Source organism: Schistocerca serialis, chromosome 5 (assembly GCF_023864345.2).
Source record: "Schistocerca serialis cubense isolate TAMUIC-IGC-003099 chromosome 5, iqSchSeri2.2, whole genome shotgun sequence".
Lineage (NCBI taxonomy): Eukaryota > Metazoa > Arthropoda > Insecta > Orthoptera > Acrididae > Schistocerca > Schistocerca serialis.
The window spans coordinates 628,514,266-628,537,133 of NC_064642.1; the positions used below are offsets into that span (position 1 = coordinate 628,514,266).

The window sequence follows — 22,868 nt, forward strand, 5'->3', positions numbered from 1 at the left end:
AGCTGTCCTCAGGGAGAGGAAGATCAAGTATGGTTTTGACATGAGAATTCGTTGGTCAGAGGCCATCAGCAGAGACAGTATGGCCCTGGAAGGTAACTGATGTGGAACACAGTTGAGATTTATCATGGTTGATCACAACACTGTTGGCAGTGAGGGCCGAACGGACTGCATCAAGGTGAACTCGATGCTCCTCAGCGGAGGAGGAAAAGATCAGTATATCAACTAAGAAAGCAAAAGCAAATGGCAGGGGGATCAAAATGGAACCAATGTGCCGCTGCCACGTCTGCACAGCGTTTTTCAATCCATAAGGCATGTAACAGTATTGAAATAGGCCGAAGGGTGTGATGATGGCCATCTTCAGAATATCATAATGTCCAGTGAATGCATACGGATCTGATGATAAGCCTTGGAAAAATCTAAAATGGAGAAAAAGTTAGAACCATGGAGTAATTGCGTGAAATCCTGGATATGTGAGATGGGGTAGTTACCGATAATGGTGCGAGCATTAAGGGACCTGTAGTCCCCGCACATGTGTAAGGTGCCATTCTTTTTGGGAACAAGGGGAAGAGGTGAAGACCAGTTGCTATCGGAGGGGCGGAGGATGCCCGAGCCAACAGATCGTGATCGATCTCCTTAGCACACAGATGTTTCGAAGCGTTAAGGCACCTGACCTTATTACGAACAGGTGGGTCATCAGTAGTGGGAATCCTATGCAAGTGCCATTACTGATGGTTGATACTTGTGTAGGAGGGTCACCAATAGGGATCAAGAAGTTATCTGCAGGCAACATCGGTTCCCTGACATTGGTGTACTGGGCTGGCATAGGCGGGAAGTCAGCTGAAGTCAGCGATGGAAGATGCAGTGCAGGAGCGGAACATGCAGACGCGTCTTGTAGACTCGTCCGTGGTAGGGAGAAAACAACAGCGGGTGGTGGACTGCTCAACAAAGGAGCAGATTGATGAGAAGATTCTGTAGAGGCGTCTGATGGATCACCTCGGTGAGGGTCTGCAGACAGGCAATGTATGGTACACTGTGCATGTGACAATTCAGCGGAGGTAGAGGCATTGCCGGTGCATATGGCATCGTTCTCGGTGCAGAGTTCGTCGATTTGTGAGCGCATGTCCGACAGGTCAGAGAGCCGTGTAGTAATGCACTCGACCAGGGATCCACATGTGGAAAGTGTAGCCAAGTAGTCAGAGAGGGAAGTCGTACTGAACTCGTGTGAACATGGAATTGTAGAGCCAGATGCGTGGTGGAGTGCGGCAGTCTGCAGGTCCAGTGAAAATTCATAATGGTGTAGAAAATCCGACCCAATCACGTGTTCATCCACGTCGGCAACGTGGAAGGTCCAAGGATAGGTGTGAACTGTTGATAGGAGAAGCAACATCTTGATGAAGCCATGGCCACAATAGGAGAATGATTGGCAGCGTTCAAGGTGAAGATATAAGGTGATAATGTGTTGGCAGTGTACTTGGCCAGGATTATACTAATGTTGGTCGACGAGAAAGTGGATGCCTGTTGACATGTCTGTGGCATAGAGTTATCGCGTCGCTGAAGCGAGTGGTGCAGCATCCGACGATAGTCACGGTGAAGGAACGTGGTGGGATGTGGCGCCTAAATGTGTTCACTGGTCTCGTTTGGTTAGCCACAAACACACGGCAGCTACAGGTGGCATCCCCTTAAGTAGCATGGAATCAGCACAGCAAGGTGGTGTGGTGCGGGAGGGGGTCACAGCTGAGTGTGTTGGGGCCGGTAGCTGATCGGGTTGCTGCTCGGGCGAGGTCGACTGCTGTCGGGAGCCTGCTGGCAGTACCTCCTGTATGCTGCTAGGTGGCAGCTCCTGACTGGTAGGTGAGGTGCCATGGCAAGCGTGCTGCCCTGTGCCGGCAGTGCATGGAACTGGAGGTGCAAGCGTGCCAACTGAGGGTGATGGAGATGTCATTCGTGACAGGCAGTGTCAGTGACGAATGATAGCGTAAGCTTGATCCGCCATGCATAAATGAACCTCTAGTGGGTCGGACGACGTGAAACAGCAAATGAAGTTGCAGATCCGAAGGCATCTTGACCATCCACAATGTCCAAAGCGCATCATCAGGTAATGCTTGATCATCGATTAATGCTCGTAGGTGCTGCCAAAGCTGCGAAGGGGTGCAGTCGTTGAGGTGCTCATCATGAATAATGTGGTAGGTAGCCTCTGCCGGAGGGCAAGAAAGGCACTTGATAAGCAGTGCTTTCGAAGTGCGGTAGCAGTGAATGGTGCGTCGCTCAAGATCTGTATGGGGCAGTAGCCGCATGCAGCACAGAGTGCGGAGGGAGCAGGCGTATAAGTCGGCATGGTGTGTCCAACATGCAAGCCCGACGAAGAACATGTCGTGGATGTAATGGCCGGTGCCGTTGCAACAGCAGTTGGGAGATGGTCATGGTGAAGCCATGGTGGGTGGGCTGACCCAACAACCAGCGCGGGCGGAACGGCCGACGCCGTTACAAAAGTGAGCGGAAGGCGGTCATGATGCAACCACGGTGCGACAGTCGCGGAAGCCAGCACAGTTGAGGCGACCAATGTTGCCATGACGGGGGGTAGTGGAGGGGGTGTTGTGACACGGTGCATATTAGAATGTGCTACCCTGTGCATAGAAATGTTTGATTCACAGTTCTGGAACTTCGTTGACATGTCAAACCATCCCAAAGGTAACAACATAGATGAAGGATAAATCACATTGTCTATAACTGGAAGGTCGTCCATGTTGTCGTTCGGTGGTGTGCACTGTCCATATTGTGGCTGTTGTTGTGCTGACACGATAGGCAGTGCCTGTGTTGTGTCGGTTAAGGTTAGGTGGTTGTAAATAATTGTTCACTTTTAACCAAATTCGAAGTAGGTACACTTGTCCACTTGTGGTCGCAAGCATAGTAACAATGAAAGACCCTGGTAGATCCAGTGTGGCAGAAACAATGGGGGCTGGCACACGAAGTTCATAAATGATGAAAACAAGCACAAAATAACTCGTGGTGAGATGACGATGGTGTTGGGGTCACCACTGTGGTTATCACGTAGGATTGGTTGGAGATAACATACATTAAGTATCGAATATGCATTTATTAATCAATGATACATAAAAAAATGGCAGTAGTACAAAAGCGAAGTCTAGAACAAAACAGTCCAAAGAAACAAAAGTCACAAAGATAGGGTGCTCTGCACCACAGATGCCACATCTCTATTTTTCTTTAATATAGCATTTGACTAATAAGTGTCAGATAAGTGGGAACCCTGATTTATCAGATTCTTTATGTATCAGATAGTTTAGCAAAAATTTTGTTACAGTATATTAAAATTACAAATAAATCAAGTACTTTACATATATAACAAAAGTATTAAAAATTTTGCTTCATATCATGTAGTCCTTTTTCACATTCAATTAAATATTTATCTTTCTTTAGTAAATCAAACAATGGGAAATCCAGGATGGAATGTAACAATACGAGAGAAGGAAAGTTGCTACTCACCATATAGCGGAGATACTGAGTCGCGATAGGCATAATAAAAAGATTCACACAATCATAGCTTTTGGCCATTAAGGCCTTTATCAGCAGTAGACACACATACACAAACACACACACACACTCACGCAAGTACAACTTGCACACACGTCTGCAGTCTCGGAGAGCTGAAACTACACTGCGAGCAGCAGCACCAGTGCATGATGGGAGTGGCGACTGGGTGGGGGTAAGGAGGAGGCTGGAGCATGGACGGGGAGGGATAGTATGGTGGGAGTGGTGGACAGTGAAGTGTTGCAGTTTGGACGGAGGGTAGGAGAGAAAGTGTGGAGGGGGGAGGGGGTAAGTAGCAGAAAGGAGAGAAATAAAAATAAATTAAAAGACTGGGTGTGGCAGTGAAATGATGGCTGTGTAGTGCTGGAATGGGAACAGGGAGAGGGCTGGATCGGTGAGGACAGTGACTAATGAAGGTTGAGGCCAGGAGGGTTATGGGAATATGGGAATGTAGGATGTACTGCAGGGAAAGTTCCCACCTGCGCAATTCAGAAAAACTGGTGTTCGTGGGAAGGATCCATATGGCACAGGCTGTGAAGCAGTCATTCAGATGAGGGGTATCACGTTTGGCAGAGTGTTCAGCTACCGGATGGTCCATGGGTGGCACATCGCATCTGCAGTGATGAGCAGTCCCTCTCTAAATATACCGAGGGTCTCACTGAAGCCTTCACTGACTGTAATTATCCTCCCATCCTTGTACAAAAACAAATCTCCCATGCTTTATCTTTCCAGTCTCCCACCACCTCCCAAAGTCCCACAGTCCGGCCACAGAGGAGCATTCCCCTCGTAACTCAGTACCATCCAGGACTGGAGCAATTGAATTACATTCTCCACCAGGGTTTCGATTACCTCTCATCCTGCCCTGAAATGACAAATGTCCTACCCACTAACCTTCCCACCCCTCCTACTGTGGTATTCTGCTGTCCACCGATCCTACACAATATACTCATCCATCCTTACACAACCCCTGCTCCCAATCCCTTACCCCATGGCTCATACCCCTGTAATAGACCTAGATGCAAGACCTGTCCTATACATCCTCCTACCACCAACTACTTCAGTTCAGTCACTAACATCACCTATCCCATCAAAGGCAGAGCTACCTGTGAAACCATTCATGTGATTTACAAACTAAGCTGGAACCACTGTGCTGCATTCTATGTAGGCATGACAACCAACAAGCTGTCAGTCCACATTAATGGCCACTGACAAACTGTGGCCAAAAAACAAGTGGACCATCCAGTAGCTGAACACGCTGCCAAATATGATACCCTTCATCTCAATGACTGCTTCACAGCCTGTGCCATATGGATCCTTCCCACCAACACCAGCTTTTCTGAAATGCGCAGGTGGGAACTTTCCCTGCAATACATCCTACATTCCCATAACCCTCCTGGCCTCAACCTTCGTTAGTCACTGTCCTCACCCATCCAGCCCTCTCCCTGTTCCCATTCCAGCACTACACAGCCGTCATTTCACCGCCACACCCAGTCTTTTAATTTCTTTTTATTTCTCTTGTTTCCGCTACTTACCCCCTCCCCCCTCCGCACCTTCTCTCCTACACTCCGTCCAAACTGCAACACTTCACTGTCCGCCACTCCCGCCATACTATCCCTCCCCCTCCCCACCCCAGCCTCCTCCTTACCCCCATCCAGTGGCCACTCCCATGATGCACTGGTGCTGCTGCTCGCAGTATACATTCAGCTCTCTGAGAAAGCGGACGTATGTGCAAGTTGCGCTTGCATGAGTGTGTGTGTGTGCATGTGTGTATGTGTGTCTACTGCTGACAAAGGCCTTAATGGCCAAAAGCTATGATTGTGTGAAACTTTTTATTGTGCCTATCGCGACTCAGTATCTCCGCTACATGGTGAGTAGCAATTTTCCTTCTCTCGTGTTGTATCTTTCTTTATTTATATTTATGACAACTGCATGCTTCTCCTTTAGTATGCAACAAAAATTTGCACCTTCTCTTTCCCTTGTTTTTCTGTTGTTGTTAAGTCATCGGTGTGAGCTGACTCCATTGTTTGAAGTTCCTCACACTATGGTTTTCCGACCATGCAGAGCATTATTTGCATGCTTGGTGAAGTGTGAACTGTTGATAGTGCCCACTTAGGGTAACTAATTACACCTGCCTACGGATTACGTAAGCTATGATGGTCTACACTGCATCCTGAGGCCAAAGAACCATGATGGACTAGCTATGTCTGGGTGAAATCTTCATCAACATTATGGTGAGTGTTGACCTTTCCATTAGCACACAAATGCCACTGTTCCAATTATTTAGCTCAGCACTGTGGATTTTTTAAACTTTCTGCATTACAGATGATGAATCACTTGGCAACTGCGAACTTGAATCGTAACACAGCACTATTTTTTAACCACTATATGGCAACTGAGGTACATTGCACAACTTGTGTAGCGCTCTTTCACGTGTATTTGCACTTTCTAATATGTCTGTTGTCATGTAAGATTTGTTTTCTCATGTGTACAAAATATACATGAACATATTTATAAAGAAAGGAATTTTTAGCTCTAAGAAAATTTTCTCCTTTTTATTTCAGTGAGTGAAGAACTTACTTCTCGGGATCTTTATATCCCTTGTAACAACCAGAAAACTGATATCATCAATGCAACAAGATCAATTTCACCACTACACGAGGAAAGGGAAATTGTGGGAATTTCAGAAAGCATCTTCTGTTTAAGATAAACATCAGGCATCTTCTTTTACTAGTATTTGTTTTCACAAACCATGAGAACAGGTGAACTACTAGTTGTAAATCCATGTTCTTCCAACAGCAGAGTGTTGCTTATAATCCTATCTATGTCTCAAAATCTTCTGTTTGATATTTATATTTTTCACTCAGCTAATCGCTGTTGAAACCATCATCGTATACTTACTACAAACTGATATATATGTACACATGTTTTCATTGCATTTTATGTTCAGGTTTACTGGTAAGTCTGTGTTTGAATATAGTGTTCAAGTGTTTCTACAATGCTAATTTTGTGTTACTGTTTGAACAATATGAACATAAGTGTGAATTTACCCTCAGCTGTAGCTTGCATAATCCCGTATGTATGTCATCAGACATAGCTCTCAAAGGTTTATGTAATCACTTAACACACAGGTTAAGTTACTGTGAGATCTACTGCACTCGTTATTACTCTTCAGCTGGTAGAGCTACACTCATGTTTAGATGTTTCAAAGTATTGAATATAGTTATACTTATCCCCCTTCCCATAAATTCACATGCAGTCATAACTTATAAACTAATGGGGGAGGGGCTTTTATTTGGTATCTTCCACCTCCAGTTCAATCTATCTGCCAAGTGGGACATGCTATTTTGCATCATTCCCTACAAAATTCTTATTACTATATAACTTCTTAATAATTCATAACAGCCTGTAGGTCAGCCAGTGTGTTTATTTATTTATTCATTTATTCATCCGGGGAACAATAAATACTGTATGGATGTCGTCAGTTTACAACACATGAGCACACATTTACATTTACAATGAAACAGGTTTCTCATATTTTGTGTAGTTTTTATAATTAGTCATACACACATTTATAATTACATAATATTTTGGTGATAATGTCATATGTTGCTAATAATCTACATCTATGTTAAATATTCTTTTACAGTATAACAACTTTTACTTACTAAAAAGGTTTTAAGCTTTTGTCTGAAAGTGAGGGGCTCATTTATTTCTTTAATTTCTTGTGGTTATTTGTTATACAGTTTTATCCCATTATAAAATATACTTTTTTGCGTCTTTGCCTTGTTCTTTCTATCTAGATGGAGGTGGTGACAAGCTCTTGTTTCATGGTCATGTATTAGGCTGTTTGTGTTGTACATGTTGAGATTTTTCTTAATGAACATTATGTTCTGAAAGATTTACTCACAAGAAACAGTTAGAATTCCTAGCTTTCTAAATAATTATAGACAGTGGGCCCTGTTGTTGCTGTTTGTTATTATCCTTATGGCTCTTTTTTGTACTTTGAACACAGTTTGTATGTTACTGGCACTTGTTCCCCAAAACATGATCCCATAGCTGAGGACTGAGTGTAGATATCCGTAATATGTTATTTTAAGACAGGTATTATTGCATACTGGTGCAAGGATTCTAAGAGCATAGCTTGCTGTGGATAATTTCTTTGCCAAAATTTTGACATGGTTTGTCCATTTCAGTTGGCTGTCTACATTCATCCCTAAGGATTTGGTACTTGTTACACATTCTAATTCATTATTATTAATTTTTATTCTAGTGGCATTGTGTTTTTTGTTCAATTGGAAGTTAATATAGTTAGTTTTCTTTAAATTTAGTGTTACTTTATTTTTTAATGACCAGTTGTGGACATCATTGAGAGCCTCGTTTCCTCTTTCTGACAGTTGTGTTGGATTTTCACCTGTTATTACTATGTTGCTGTCATCAGCAAAAAGTATTTTTTCTCCATGTCTGATACTTTGTGGGAAGTCATTAATGTATGTAAGAAACAATATTGGGCCTAATACACTTCCCTGTGGGACGCCTGTATTCACATTTTCTGAGTCACACAGGTGTTTTATAATGGAATTGTTTGAAACTTGTGATATCTCAACTCGTTGAACTCTGTTTTCCAAGTATGATTTGAACCACTTCTTTGTCACACCTCTTATTCCTATTTGCCCTAATTTATGAAGTAAGAGTTTGTGGTCAACTGTATCAAAGGCCTTGGACAAGTCTAAAAAGATACCACTTACATTTTCATCTTTGTCCAGTGCTTCTAAAATTACTTTAGTGAACTATGCTATAGCAGATTGTGTGCCTTTTCCGGGCCTAAAACCAAATTGGTCATTGGAAAGAAGATTGTATTTATTCAGGTTATTTAGCAGTCTCTTTTTGACTAGTACTTCTATTATTTTAGAAATGATGTTCATTCACACAAATGCACACATGTAGTATAACTTGGTATGTTTAATATTTTTGCTAATAATGTTTTGTCTTCATACATCCTAGATTATATTTTTATCAATATTTCATACTTCCTCTTTGGCAATGGTTTACTGGCTGCACGGTGTTTATGTAAATAACACTTATTTGCTGTAATGAGCCTTAGCTAACCTTGAGGCTTGTAGTTACTAGCTATACAAAGTTTTTGCCATTTTAATCATGTGTACCTAATTTCATTTTCTTCTTAATTTTCTTTTCCTTTTTTATACTTTCCTGTACAGTATATTAGTTTTTTGTACTCACTGTAATGTGGAGGTAGCTTTCAATATACTAAAGTACTGTACAATCATCATAGCCAATTGGTTTTATATACATAGCATAGTTCTTTCTTGCTGTAACTGTACGTAGTGTAATAAATCACACTTAATTTTAGTACTATCACTATATTCATTAGCCTGCTCCTCTTTGTAGATTACTTATTAACATCTGTTTTATTTATTACTTTTCTGTGCAAATAATATCTTTTCTGTATAGCTTCCTACCCTGATATACCCTCCTTCTTGTACATAGTCCTACATCTACAACTGGTCATATGTGTGAAGTTGGTTTTGAAGTTTATCATGTAATGACATGGCAAGATAGACACATCATTAGATAAAATACTTCATACTGGAAATGTCTGGGTATAAAATACATAGTGTGCAGTGACAATACTCATTATTCATGTTTATTCTCAAGGTTAATATACTGGCTAGTGATATGGGTTATCAGATGTATTCTTTGTTCCTGTAACTAGTTGTATACGTAACATAGAAAAATCGCTACTTCACTTGTTTGAATTTCCTATCATTTGGCCTTACGTATGTGTCAGCATTTACTTAATGTGGCTTATTCATAGTATCACCTTTGAACAATTAAGTCTCATTTTGTCACTTTCACTATTTAATGTTTGAAGAACATGCTACATCTCTTACAGTAAATCATTGTTTATTAAGCAGCCCACTAGTGTGTTGGGTGCAGTGCTCATGTGCGGATCTGGTCACTGCAGACTATGTCAAAAGTGAGAAGAGGAGAGGTAGGGAATGTTTACCACCCGCAACTCAGTCAACTCCTCCCTTCAATGCTGTGCCAAGTGCAGGCTGCCAGACTTTATTGTTATAGTTCATATTCACTGTTTCCAAAAATGTATTTAGCATACAGTTTTTATATTGTCATTTCACTCAAAATACAGTAACAAAATTTTCATAATAGATTTCAACGATTCTTTGTACTTGTCTTGGATTAGACCTAATGTGACATTCATTATGAGAGTCTCCAATTTGTGTCAAAGGTAACATGGATATTTTGCATGTAGTTAGGTGAAAAATGTGTAATGTGTCACGTCCTAGAAGTGATTTCATTCTGTATCATCAGATCCAGATTTCTGTAAGAATTATAGATTGTTGTACTTTCCATAAGGACTGTAGGCGCTAAAGTGGTTGAGGTGCATTGACTTCTTTTGTTTTGGTTTTGCATATAATAGAGTTCTGTATTTTCTGTTGGGTAGTAGGTTTGGAAATGGCTGAGCTGCACTGACCTCTTTTGTTTATTGTATAAATTCTTTGATATCTTTATGTGGATATAATCCATGTATTTCCCCTGTTTTTGGGTTGATCAACAAATAGCATCCTGAGTGTGGTATTCTGTGTACAATGTATGGTCCTGTGTAAACTACTACCACGTTTGTTAAGCTTTTTGTGTTTGGTAGATTGAGGATGCATGTGCAGTAGCACTGCCTTTCCAACATAAAAGCAGCTGTGGAACTTATTCTTTTATCATATTGTTTTTCCTAGGTTGTGCCTTTGCTGCAAGCATTATTAACGCTTGCCTAACCTTTCCTTCTAACAGTATCTCTTTCTTAGAAAATTTAGGTAAGAGCTTAGCCAAGTCATCATACGTTAATTCGAATGGTGTAAAACCTGTTGATGAGTGTGACAAATTATTTACTATTAAATCCACTTAGTGTGCCTGTATGGTCTATACATTCTGTGTAGTGTTTACATTCTGATAAACATGTTAAACTCCTGAAATGCCTGTTCTATTGGGCTGGCCTTGGGATGAAATTTAGATACGTGAATATGTTTTATGTTATATGACTTGACAAATTCTTTCCATTTCACACTTGTGAAATTAATGCATTATCAGTCAGAATAGCTTTTGGTTTACCCACTCTCACAAAATAGTCTCCCATGATTCACTTGATTGTAGTCACACTGTTGGAGTTTTAGTGGTATACATGTGCACATACTTAGAAAACATATCATACACTCCTGGAAATGGAAAAAAGAACACATTGACACCGGTGTGTCAGACCCACCATACTTGCTCCGGACACTGCGAGAGGGCTGTACAAGCAATGATCACATGCACGGCACAGCGGACACACCAGGAACCGCGGTGTTGGCCGTCGAATGGCGCTAGATGCGCAGCATTTGTGCACCGCCGCCGTCAGTGTCAGCCAGTTTGCCGTGGCATACGGAGCTCCATCGCAGTCTTTAACACTGGTAGCATGCCGCGACAGCGTGGACGTGAACCGTATGTGCAATTGACGGACTTTGAGCGAGGGCGTATAGTGGGCATGCGGGAGGCCGGGTGGACGTACCGCCGAATTGCTCAACACATGGGGCGTGAGGTCTCCACAGTACATCGATGTTGTCGCCAGTGGTCGGCGGAAGGTGCACGTGCCCGTCGACCTGGGACCGGACCGCAGCGACGCACGGATGCACGCCAAGACCGTAGGATCCTACGCAGTGCCGTAGGGGACCGCACCGCCACTTCCCAGCAAATTAGGGACACTGTTGCTCGTGGGGTATCGGCGAGGACCATTCGCAACCGTCTCCATGAAGCTGGGCTACAGTCCCGCACACCGTTAGGCCGTCTTCCGCTCACGCCCCAACATCGTGCAGCCCACCTCCAGTGGTGTCGCGACAGGCGTGAATGGAGGGAAGAATGGAGACGTGTCGTCTTCAGCGATGAGAGTCGCTTCTGCCTTGGTGCCAATGATGGTCGTATGCGTGTTTGGCGCCGTGCAGGTGAGCGCCACAATCAGGACTGCATACGACCGAGGCACACAGGGCCAACACCCGGCATCATGGTGTGGGGAGCGATCTCCTACACTGGCCGTACACCACTGGTGATCGTCGAGGGGACACTGAATAGTTCACGGTACATCCAAACCGTCATCGAACCCATCGTTCTACCATTCCTAGACCGGCAAGGGAACTTGCTGTTCCAACAGGACAATGCACGTCCGCATGTATCCCGTGCCACCCAACGTGCTCTAAAAGGTGTAAGTCAACTACCCTGGCCAGCAAGATCTCCGAATCTGTCCCCCATTGAGCATGTTTGGGACTGGATGAAGCGTCGTCTCACGCGGTCTGCACGTCCAGCACGAACGTTGGTCCAACTGAGGCGCCAGGTGGAAATGGCATGGCAAGCCGTTCCACAGGACTACATCCAGCATCTCTACGTTCGTCTCCATGGGAGAATAGCAGCCTGCATTGCTGCGAAAGGTGGATATACACTGTACTAGTGCCGACATTGTGCATGCTCTGTTGCCTGTGTCTATGTGCCTGTGGTTCTGTCAGTGTGATCATGTGATGTATCTGACCCCAGGAATGTGTCAATACAGTTTCCCCTTCCTGGGACAATGAATTCACGGTGTTCTTATTTCAATTTCCAGGAGTGTATAAGGCTATTACATATTTCAATACTCATTTCATTCAATGCTCATAGATTGTAACTTGACTCGATAATTCAGGGTCTAGCACCTTACCATCAAGCTGCAATAAACACTCCAGCACTTACAGTAAGTGTGAATGGTAAAACGCAAAATTAATAACTTCTACCATTACAGACAAATGCTGTATCTTGTCGACTATCTGGGTGCAACAAGATTTAGATACATGAATATGTTTTATGTTATATGACTTGACAAATTCTTTCCATTTCACACTTGTGAAATTAATGCATTATCAGTCAGAATAGCTTTTGGTTTACCCACTCTCACAAAATAGTCTCCCATGATTCACTTGATTGTAGTCACACTGTTGGAGTTTTAGTGGTATACATGTGCACATACTTAGAAAACATATCATATAAGGCTATTACATATTTCAATACTCATTTCATTCAATGCTCATAGATTGTAACTTGACTCAATAATTCAGGGTCTAGCACCTTACCATCAAGCTGCAATAAACACTCCAGCACTTACAGTAAGTGTGAATGGTAAAACGCAAAATTAATAACTTCTACCATTACAGACAAATGCTGTATCTTGTCGACTATCTGGGTGCAACAAGATTTGACAGTATGATTCTTTTCGATCTACTGTCATAAGAAATTTTACTCCATGCAATTTTACTAGTTACTCCTCTAGGTTTTCTGGTTTGGTTCTTACAGGTACTTTGATTTTGTTAATTTTCATTGCATCCAGAATGAGTTGTACAGTTACATCAGGTTTGGCCACCACTAAGGTGGGGCTGTAATATGGTGAGTGAGATGGTTCAGTAACATTCTGGTTAATCATACGTTTGATCTCTTCTCTTTGTCCAAGGAATTGCATATGATGTATGACAGAAAGTTTCATGGGTGTATACTTCCATATGATAGACATATACTTGAATTACTCCTGGTTTCTTTTCAAAGAGATGCAAATATTGCAACAACAATGTGCCTAGTTCTTGTTTCTGTACAGCTGATAAACTATCCAGTTCTTCTACCTTACTCTGAACAGGTTGTAAAACTGTCGTTTCCACTGTGACCTGTTCATTACATTGCTCATTTACATGACAGATCTAAATACATAAGATGGGTGCTCACTTTATCTGCTAACTGATTATTCACACAAGACTTCATTTTCATTAAGTCAACTGAAATTACATTATTGCCTGAGTAAAGATAACAATTTTCATTGCCTAGGTCAACTTTTACTTGGTGTTTCTCGAAAAATCCATTCCTTGCAGACAGTTAACTATTAGTTTTTCTACCATTAGGAATGTACAAGTAATTGTGGTTCCACCAGAAGTTATTGGGATACTGGTTTGTAATTTGAAGCCTTTTGCCCTATTTGCTATATAGTTGTTAAAATATGGCAATTCTGCACTGGTAAGATAGGTAGGTTTAGTTTCCCTTTCATTGAACAAGCTGTACAAAACAAGATTTGTAGCTGCCCCTCTGTCTAGTATCACATTTACATCTATTCTTTCTATCTTGACATTAACCATCGATTCTACTTCAACGTTTATTCCTTTTATATCATTTGTCTTATCTGTGTCTAGGTCATCTCATGTATCAGTTCCTTTGTCATACCTAAGAAATAATTGCATAACAGCGTCATGTCCCACATCAGTTTTCGGTTGGCTGCGGGGGTCTATGCCGACCGATTGTCCTTTACTCTCTGCGAAGACGGGTTGCTGTCACTTCTGCAGTATTTACAACGTGACTGGTATTTTGCCATGTTCTATTCCATGCATTAATAGCGGCGATGTTTAGCTGATTTTCGTTTCTGCTGCTCCCATTGCTGTTGTTTCCATAACTGTTACCGCTGCGGTCGCAGGTTCGAATCCTGCCACGGGCATGGATGTGTGTGATGTCCTTAGGTTAGTTAGGTATAATTAGTTCTAAGTTCTAGGCGACTGATGACCTCAGAAGATAAGTCGCATAGTGCTCAGAGCCATTTGAACCATAATTGTTATTTGTTTGCATATCCTTGTTGTCTACTATTTTCGGGACTGCGTCAGCTATTCCAACCATTACGGTTATTTGTTGATGGTGAACCACGGTTCGCAGAATTGTAATTTCTATTATTTCTCTCTTGGAAAACGACACTTTGACAACTTCCGAACCCTCCATTACCGTTACATCCCTGTGACAGTGTGTGTGGATGCCAACGGCACTGCTGTTGCTGTACTGATTTTTGCTATTGTTGTCATTACCACGTTTATTAAATCCTTCATTTTTCAGGGGAACCAACTGGTTTCAATTACAATCATTTTAATTTTGACTACTCTCATAAATGAGGTCAGTCGAATCCACAACCATGAGAAAGCATTGCAGGTCATAGGTTGGGCACAGTTACCAGTTTCTCATGAATCTTATGCGGCAAACGACTCTTTAATATTCTCAAAACATTGACATGTGGTATTGCATTTCTCCAGTATCTCCTCTTGTTCAAGTTTCTTTCGAAATACCGGTGTTGGCCGCCTTCTTTTACGTTAAATGGCTGTTGCTCAAAAACTTCCAATTTTAGTCTTTCATGAGTTCCCTGCGACCAGCATTTCTCTAGGAAGGCCTGTTTAAATTCTTCATACTTTCGACAATGATTTGCCTCTTCGGCTGCCCACAACTGCGCATCACCTTGTATGAAACCGACAACAAACTGAATCTTTTGCAGTTCGGGCCAATGCCAAGGTGAAATATTTCTACAACACTAGGAGAAAGGAGATCTTCACTACTCAAGATTAAATTTAACTTTGGCTTAGAAGGGGGTAAATTATGCTGCCATAAAAGTCTTTGGACACCTACCTAATAGCATCAAAAGTCTGACAGATAGCCATACAGCATTTAAAAGGAAATTAAAAGTATTTCTGAATGGAAACTCCTTCTACTCATTAGATGAATTTTTGGTTATAGTAAGTGGGTAAACCCCCCCCCTCCTCCCCCCACCCATATATTTGTATAAAGTGTCATGTAATATTTTGTGTAATGTAATATCTTGTATTGACACCATTTATTAACCTGACACATTCCACATCATTATGAAGTGTTGCATTCATGATCTATGGAACAAGTACTAACCTAATCTAAAAGCTCTCACAAAGACAACTAAGTGTGTTGTCTTGGGTTATTGTGAGAAGACTGGGAACTGTCTATATTATATTAGACCGTCGTCTATTATGACTGACGATAGGCCATACATTATGTCATGAGATTGTGGCGCCGTCCTACGTCTTTTCAGCGGCAGCAATGTTGCATATGACAGCACTGTAACATATTGCTCGGACACTGTACTGTGGCAGTTTTAGGTTCAAAATGGCTCTGAGCACTATGGGACTTAACTTCTGAGGTCATCAGTCCGCTAGAACTACTTAAACCTGACTAACCTAAGGACATCACACACATCCATGCCCGAGGCAGGATTCGAACCTGCGACCGTAGCGCCGCGCGGTTCCAGACTTTAGCGCCTAGAACCTCTCGGCTACCCCGACAGCGGCAGTTTTAGGTGGGGATTGTTTTGGTCTATGGTTGCTGAAGTTAGAGTTAAGAGGTCGGGCCTGTCCCACCGTTTTTACAGGACTGCCAACCATTACCGTATGCCTCGTGTATTCACCGCTTTGTTTTGCTTTGAGTTGTGCCACAGTCTAACATAACAGTCGCGACACTTCGCCTCGATTTTGATGCCTACCGCGCCAGCAGCGCTCCATGCGGCCAGTAACGTAAACTGTGAGCTCGACGCGATCGTGAAAGCGAATAGCGGTTGTTTATTTTTATTTCTACAATGGTTTTTACAAGCGGGAGCGTTTGTAGCGCAATTAATTGCAGCAACAACAGGAAGAAGACACCACAGCTGTCTTTTTTTAGGTTTCCTAAGGATCCTTAGAGGTATATACCATCATGTTACCAAACTGTATCGTCAGGATTCACTTGCAAACTACATGTGTATTAATGATTAATAGCAGACTAGAAGACCTTATGAAAGAAGACCCAGTTTAACTGTATAATAATATTAGGTTTTGTTCACTACATTTCGAACAAAACCAGTTCATGAACGCAGACAATAATAAACTCGTGTGGAATGCAGTACCCACACTGTTTGACATCCCAAATAAGCCACCTCAACTAACGATGAAGAGGAAACTGCCACAAAGATTCGACAATCCATCTAAAGCAGTAAAACAGTCCTATGACAGAAGCAGCCAGTTCAGCTCTCCATGTATCAGTGCCAGATTCGTGTGAATCGTCAACACAGACCTGCTTTGACGATGAAGTCATTCAGGGTTACTGCAGAAAAGTGCAAGAGGTGGAGCATGACTGCAGGAGGCGCGATGGCAATATAGAAACAGCGTTTGACGACATCATTATACATGCTAATGACTCTAGTGAGAATTCATCTAGTACAGACACAGCGTAACATGAGAGCTCATCCCACACGGACACAGCAGATAATGTCTTCACATACCGAGAGTGACCGTGAAAGTGACTAAAACAATTTGTTAAACTGTTTCATGCAGTATGTAAATGTTGTATACATTGAATTATATTTGTTTTCTATCAGAAATTGTGTGTGTCTGTAATTTACAGTGCATCACAAAAATATTCGACCACCCTCATTGTACTTGAAATGTGAAGTTCTCTTCGAACTTTTCAGGCCCACGAGAAGCAATTGCATGTCCATTCTGTAGTGTGAATATTGTTTGATGATCTACCACAAGCAGGTAGCTGTATGATATAATTAACTACGTGCAATGTATATTTGCATTTCAAGACACCACAACATGCAGTCACTTTGTTATTAGGGGACATGTCATATAGGCGGTGGTGGTGCTAGCTGTAGACTGAGCAGGCTCATTCTGTGCTGCGTTTCCGTGTTGTTAACATGCATGGTGCACAGTACGATGGGGCAGAAAGGGAACAATACGTCATTTGAAAAGAGATAACTTGTTATTTTCCATCACGCTAAAGGAAATTCCAAAAGACAGATTGCCGCATTGTTACAAATCAGTAAGAGTACTGTAGGTGAAATTATACGAAGCTTCATCAGAGAAGATAGAATTGAAGATAAACCAAAAACAGCGCGACCAAAGAAGCTGACCAGAAGAGAGGAAACCAGAGTAATAAGAAAAATTAAAACAAATCCAAGGCTGTCGGCAACGAAAATTGCTGCCGCAGTGCAGCTGGAATATGGGAAGGGTGTGCACCCTGAAAGATTCTGACGAATTATTAGACGAGAGGGCTATAATGGTCGAGTAAGCAGGAAGAATCCTACGATAAATGGGAAGAATAGAAAGAAACGAATGGACTTCTCGAAGCAGCATGTAAATAAAAGTGTCAGTTGGTGGGACGAAGTAACTTTTCTGTCAAGTGCAAATGTTCTCCTCAAACGGAAGACCTATGACTTGGAGAAAATCACGATTTCAACTGAAGCACCTGCAACCCACAGCTAAACACGATGGTGGAGGTGTCATGATTTGGGCTTCCATGTCGTCATCTGGGGCAGGTGAATTAGCATTCAGTGAAGGTACTGTGGGCAAGTGTTTGTATCTGAACATCCTAAAAGAGAATGTACCACAAAGTGCTACAAGTTTTGCGCTTTCAAAGATGTTCATTCTGTATCAAGACAATGATCCGAAGCATAAAGCGGATATTGTGAGACTATGGACGCTGTATAATTGCCCTAAGGTTTTGGATACTCCTCCTCAGAGTCCAGACTTGAACCCAATAGAAAAACTTTGGAGTGAATTGAAGCAAAAAGTACGACAAACGCCAGTGACATCAAAACAAAATTTAAAGGAACGAATACTGGAAAAATGGCAACAAATAAGTCCTGATTATACACGAAAGCTCGTTCACAGCATGCCTAAACGCTTAGAACAATTGATTAAGCAAAAAGAACTGTATACAGGGTACTGAAAGGTACAAGGTTGTGGTTGTTATACTTGCCGCCCGAAAACTTTTGTGGCTGTGATAGTGGGCATTCTTTATGTATTATTGTTTATGTTGTTTATGTTAAGTCTGCAAATAAGAAAATGCTGTTCTGTTATTTATTATGCAATCCTATACCATTTTGTGCCGAGACTACTCCTGTAATTGTGATGGCTGTATATAATGAAGTAAAAATAAAACATAACACTGATGGCTGAATACTTTTGTGAGATACTGTATATCATTTCTGATAACTGTAATGCGCTTTGTGGCGACAGATATCTTCACTGGTTTCTGCATTCACTGTCACGAAGCTTCACATTTGCTTTCACTGAAGGGCGAAACACGGGTGTAGGCTGCCTGCCCTGTGAGAGGGAGGCGGGGCATGTGCCCTCTCACTTCTCTTCTCCCCTCCACTGCCATGCCCTCCTTTGTTTACACTGGCAGGCGACTGCCACAATATAGTGTCTGACTAATACGTTTGATTGTTTGCAAACTGTTCTGCTTCACTTTTGTCATAATCTGACTTTGCCAAAAGAATGTTTGTATGACTATAGTGTAGTACTGCTTTTCTGTCGGTGGGGTTCAAATGACTCTGAGCACTATGGGACTTAACATCTGAAGTCATCAGTCCGCTAGACTTAGAACTACTTAAACCTAACTAACCTTAGGATATCACACACATCCATGCCTGAGGCAGGATTCAAACCTGCGACTGTAGCAGCAGTGCAGTTCTGGAATGAAGTGCCTAGAACCGCTCACCCATAGCGCCCGGCATGGCAGGTGATAGTCAGTTTGGTATTCACCATCGTTTGAGGCATCTCCAGACACTTTTGTGCTGGTCATGGGGCCTCATTTCAATGTGGAACTCATCGCTGAAGATAATTCTTTTCCAGTCAATGAGCTCCCAGGCCGAAGACGTGTCTGGAGACGTCCCACACAATGGAGGGATACCAGCCTGACTGTTGGCTGCCATACGGCATGACAGCCATGACTGATGGTCTGGGGTGCCATTTCTTTTCATAGCAGGACCCCATTGGTCGTCATCTCTGTCTTCTTTGTGCCAAGCTGCATGCCGTTTTCATTCAAAAGGACTCTCCATTACTGTACATCAAATCATATACAATTCTGTGTTTTATTTACAAATATCATCGTCCAAAGTAATGTTTTTTTTATCATTGCAACTATTGCAGAGCAGGCATGATGTGAATAAACAATAGCATACGTACCTGCTGGATGCTTGCGTTGACAGGGAAAGGTGGAATGGCTCCTTCTAACACACTAACAACAATATGGTACGGAAATTGAGTCTACCAAGCATAGTCTTGCAGGTTGTCATTAAATGGAAGCGGTGCAGATAGTAAGCTCACTGGTAAAAATATTAGTCGGACCCCTTAAAAGAGCTCACTGGTCGCATTGGGGGGCTGTAGATAGTCAAGAACTGTACCAGGCGGTCATGGGACCCTTAACAGCCCCCGTAAATGATCAAACATTTTGTCAAACTCAACTCTGCTTACCAAATATTTGACAATGTGCGGTCTGTTTGACATGTTTGTCAAGCATGGCTCGTGTTTGACGTTTTGCCAGAAATTTTAATTGACGGAAAGCTAGAGAAGATGCCGGACGTTATTTGTGACTATGTTTCGCCACATACGTTTGGTGAAAAATTGTTTTCTTACAATTTATCTCATTATATTGTGAGTTTCCATAACCATGGAAACTACGGTCAAGTATAAAAACAAAATAACACTGACAATTGCCAAAGTGGTAGAGGTATATATAAGATATTACGCATGAAAAGGTTATAAACAAAATCAATATTTTACACCTACAGTCACTTAAAAGCGGAAGTGGAATGAAATAAAAGAAATCGAAGTTCTCCGTTTCTTCCATGGATGATGTGGGCTATATGTTCCTACGTCGTGGTATTTTAATGAACTGTCAGTCAAGGAGTAACTAGAAGAGAATAAATTTTCGCATACTTGTGTCTTCTTGTTCAATGCGAAGGCGAAGTAGCGCTAAACAAGTTATTGAACGTTTCACTGTCCATCCACTAAAAGTTGATGTAGTCATCAGTTTCTGAATGTAACATTTCTATTAACAGGTTTTCAGTTGTATATTTATCTCTCATTTGAAACCGGACCAGCGTCTTGTTTTCGTCTTCTTTAAACGCAGTGCCAGTCAGTGTTGTTGTTTTTGTGGTCTTCAGTCCAAAGAGTGGTTTCACACAGCTTTCCATACTTCTAAAAATGCTTTATCTACATTTGTAGCCGTCCCCACTAGTGCGAAAATATAGCACATGCGAAACTGACTCTCCTTCAAAAGTAAGGTTAAACTGATAAGCTTTCTCGGTACGTGCACGCCGGCCGCTGTGGCCGAGCGGTTCTAGGCGCTTCTGTACGGAACCGCGCTGCTACTACGGTCGCAGGTTCGAATCTTGCCTCGGGCATGGATGTGTGTGATGTCCTTAGGTTAGTTAGGTTTAAGTAGTTCAAAGTCTAGGGGACTGATGACCTCAGATGTTAAGTCCCATAGTGCTTAGAGCCATTTGCACCAATTTGGTACGTGTACAAGTTTGTTTGACACATCCGTGGCTGGATAAGAGCGAACTCGACAGACAAATTTGCTCCTTTAGGAGGGCCTTAACAAGTTTTTAAAAAAAATTATTATACATTCGAAGAAGTTTCGTGTAATCATTGGGTTCTGTGGGTAATATTCCCTTTAGCAGACATTCAAGGGCAAATCTCTCATTTTCAGCCATTCCCTGGACCAGAGTCTTGTTTTCTTGTTCTTTTTCCTTAAACACACTGCTAAAGTCAATGCCAGGACGACGTGGGAACTTGACAGAAAATCGACCCATAAGGAGGTGAAATAGGGCATGGAAATTTTTAAGCACCCAAGGTGACCAACTTCAGTGCTTCATTTGTCACTTGTTTCGTGATAAGTCCCAGGATGCTAGATTTTACGAATGATGTGTGCTTCTCAACACTTCTTCATTTATGCAAAACTTTCATTGACTTGTTTAATACATCCATTTGGACCACATTATAATTTAATATTTAATATTTTGGCGCCCCCAAAAATCTGCTGCCCTGGGCAGTGCACAGTTCGCGAGAGGGTGTGAGAGGTACACCACCGCATGCTCTTTCTAAACAGCGAAATGTGTACTGTTTTCATTTCTAACTGGGACACCAAATACCAGTTTTAAAAAATTTGGCTTTAGAAATACTTTCACAATGAAATATATTCAGAAAATATATCACCACTATTTCACCTCCTAAGGGGTTGAATTTCCAAAAACAGTGTAAAGCGATTTTTTTTTATTTCTAACAGAGAAGCCAAATACAAATGTTTATGTATTTAGCTTCTAAAAGGCTCGCATAATGAAATATTTCCATAAAAACTTTCATCCCCTATTTCAATCCCATAGGGGTCGAATTTCCAAAACACTGAAACACGTATTTTTATTTACAGCCAACAGGCTACATTCAGTAGCTTTAAAACTACTTTTGTAATGAAATATTTTCATAAAGTATTTCAGTCCTTATTTCACTCCTTAGGGATTGAATTTCGAAAATCATTGAAACATGTATTTTTTATTTGTAAGTGATAAATCGAATACTAATTTTCATAATGCAGCTTTAAAAATGATTTATGGTCCTTTAATAACGATTTATTTTCAAAAGAACTTTCACCCTCTTTCCACCCAATGGGGGTTGTTGAATTCACAAAAATGGTGAAACATGTGTTTCTTTATTTCTGATCGAGAAACCAAGTACCAATTTTCGCTGGTTTATCTTCAAAATTTCCTTAATAGCGACATATTTTCAAAAAACCTTTAATCACCTATTTCACTCTCTTATGGGTGGAATATCGAAACATCCTTTCTTAAACTATGCCTACAGTATAAGATCAACACCATATGCAAATATCAAGTTCATATCCTCAGCGGTTTGGGTTGGGCGATGATGAGTCAGTGAACGTGTGAGTCAGTTGGGACATTGCCTTTTATATATAGAGATATCGCTAACCAAGTGTTGGCCATATGTATGCTATGCTGGTATGCTACAAACTCTCCCATCTTCCAGAATGACAGTAGTTGTGTTCACAGTGCTGCCCACGTATATCCTGGCTTGACGACCCCTCAAGCATCATTTCGCAACACGACTGGATGGTGAAATCACACGACCTTCACCAGATAGACAGTGTCTAGCTATTTCTGGATGAGCATGTGAAACTTAGCCTTCAGCATCCCCTCAATTTGGCAGTTCTAGAGGACCTAATAGTCAATGAGTGGCTTCAGATGGACATGGCATACCTGAACAAAATTGTAGACTGACTTCTCGTGGAAGTGAGACCGTTATCAAGACATGAGGTGGTGCACCCTGAGGTTGGCTAATGCTCTGTCAGGTGCGGGCAGCTTTGGGCTTACCGTGAGGAAGGTCTCCCTGGAGAGTGTGTAGAGGCTGCCCACGGTGAGGCACAGCGGGCGCTGGGCTCGCATCGTCAGTACCATCAGGGATTTCTGGTAGTGGCTGCCGCTGCCCACCCAACCGCTGCTGTACGCCGAGAAGGCCAGCTGCTCGCTCTATAGCACACCACCACATGTAAACGCTTTAGCCTCACACTTCATTTAGTGTGGCGCTACCGGGCAACCACTGTTTTTATTTGTGATGAAAGTAACAATCTTCGGTTTCGTGAAA

The 22,868-nt window shown here is 42.0% G+C and overlaps 1 protein-coding gene across 1 annotated transcript in view; it reads right to left on the bottom strand.

Moving 5' to 3' along the window:
- The window catches only part of LOC126482147 (odorant receptor Or2-like), a 163,000-nt gene that overhangs the window by 16,649 nt on the left and 123,483 nt on the right, over positions 1-22,868 (bottom strand). Inside the window, exon 9 of the mRNA XM_050106123.1 lies at positions 22,598-22,753. Coding sequence (XP_049962080.1) covers positions 22,598-22,753 — 156 coding nt within the window. The remainder of the gene's footprint in view (positions 1-22,597; positions 22,754-22,868) is intronic.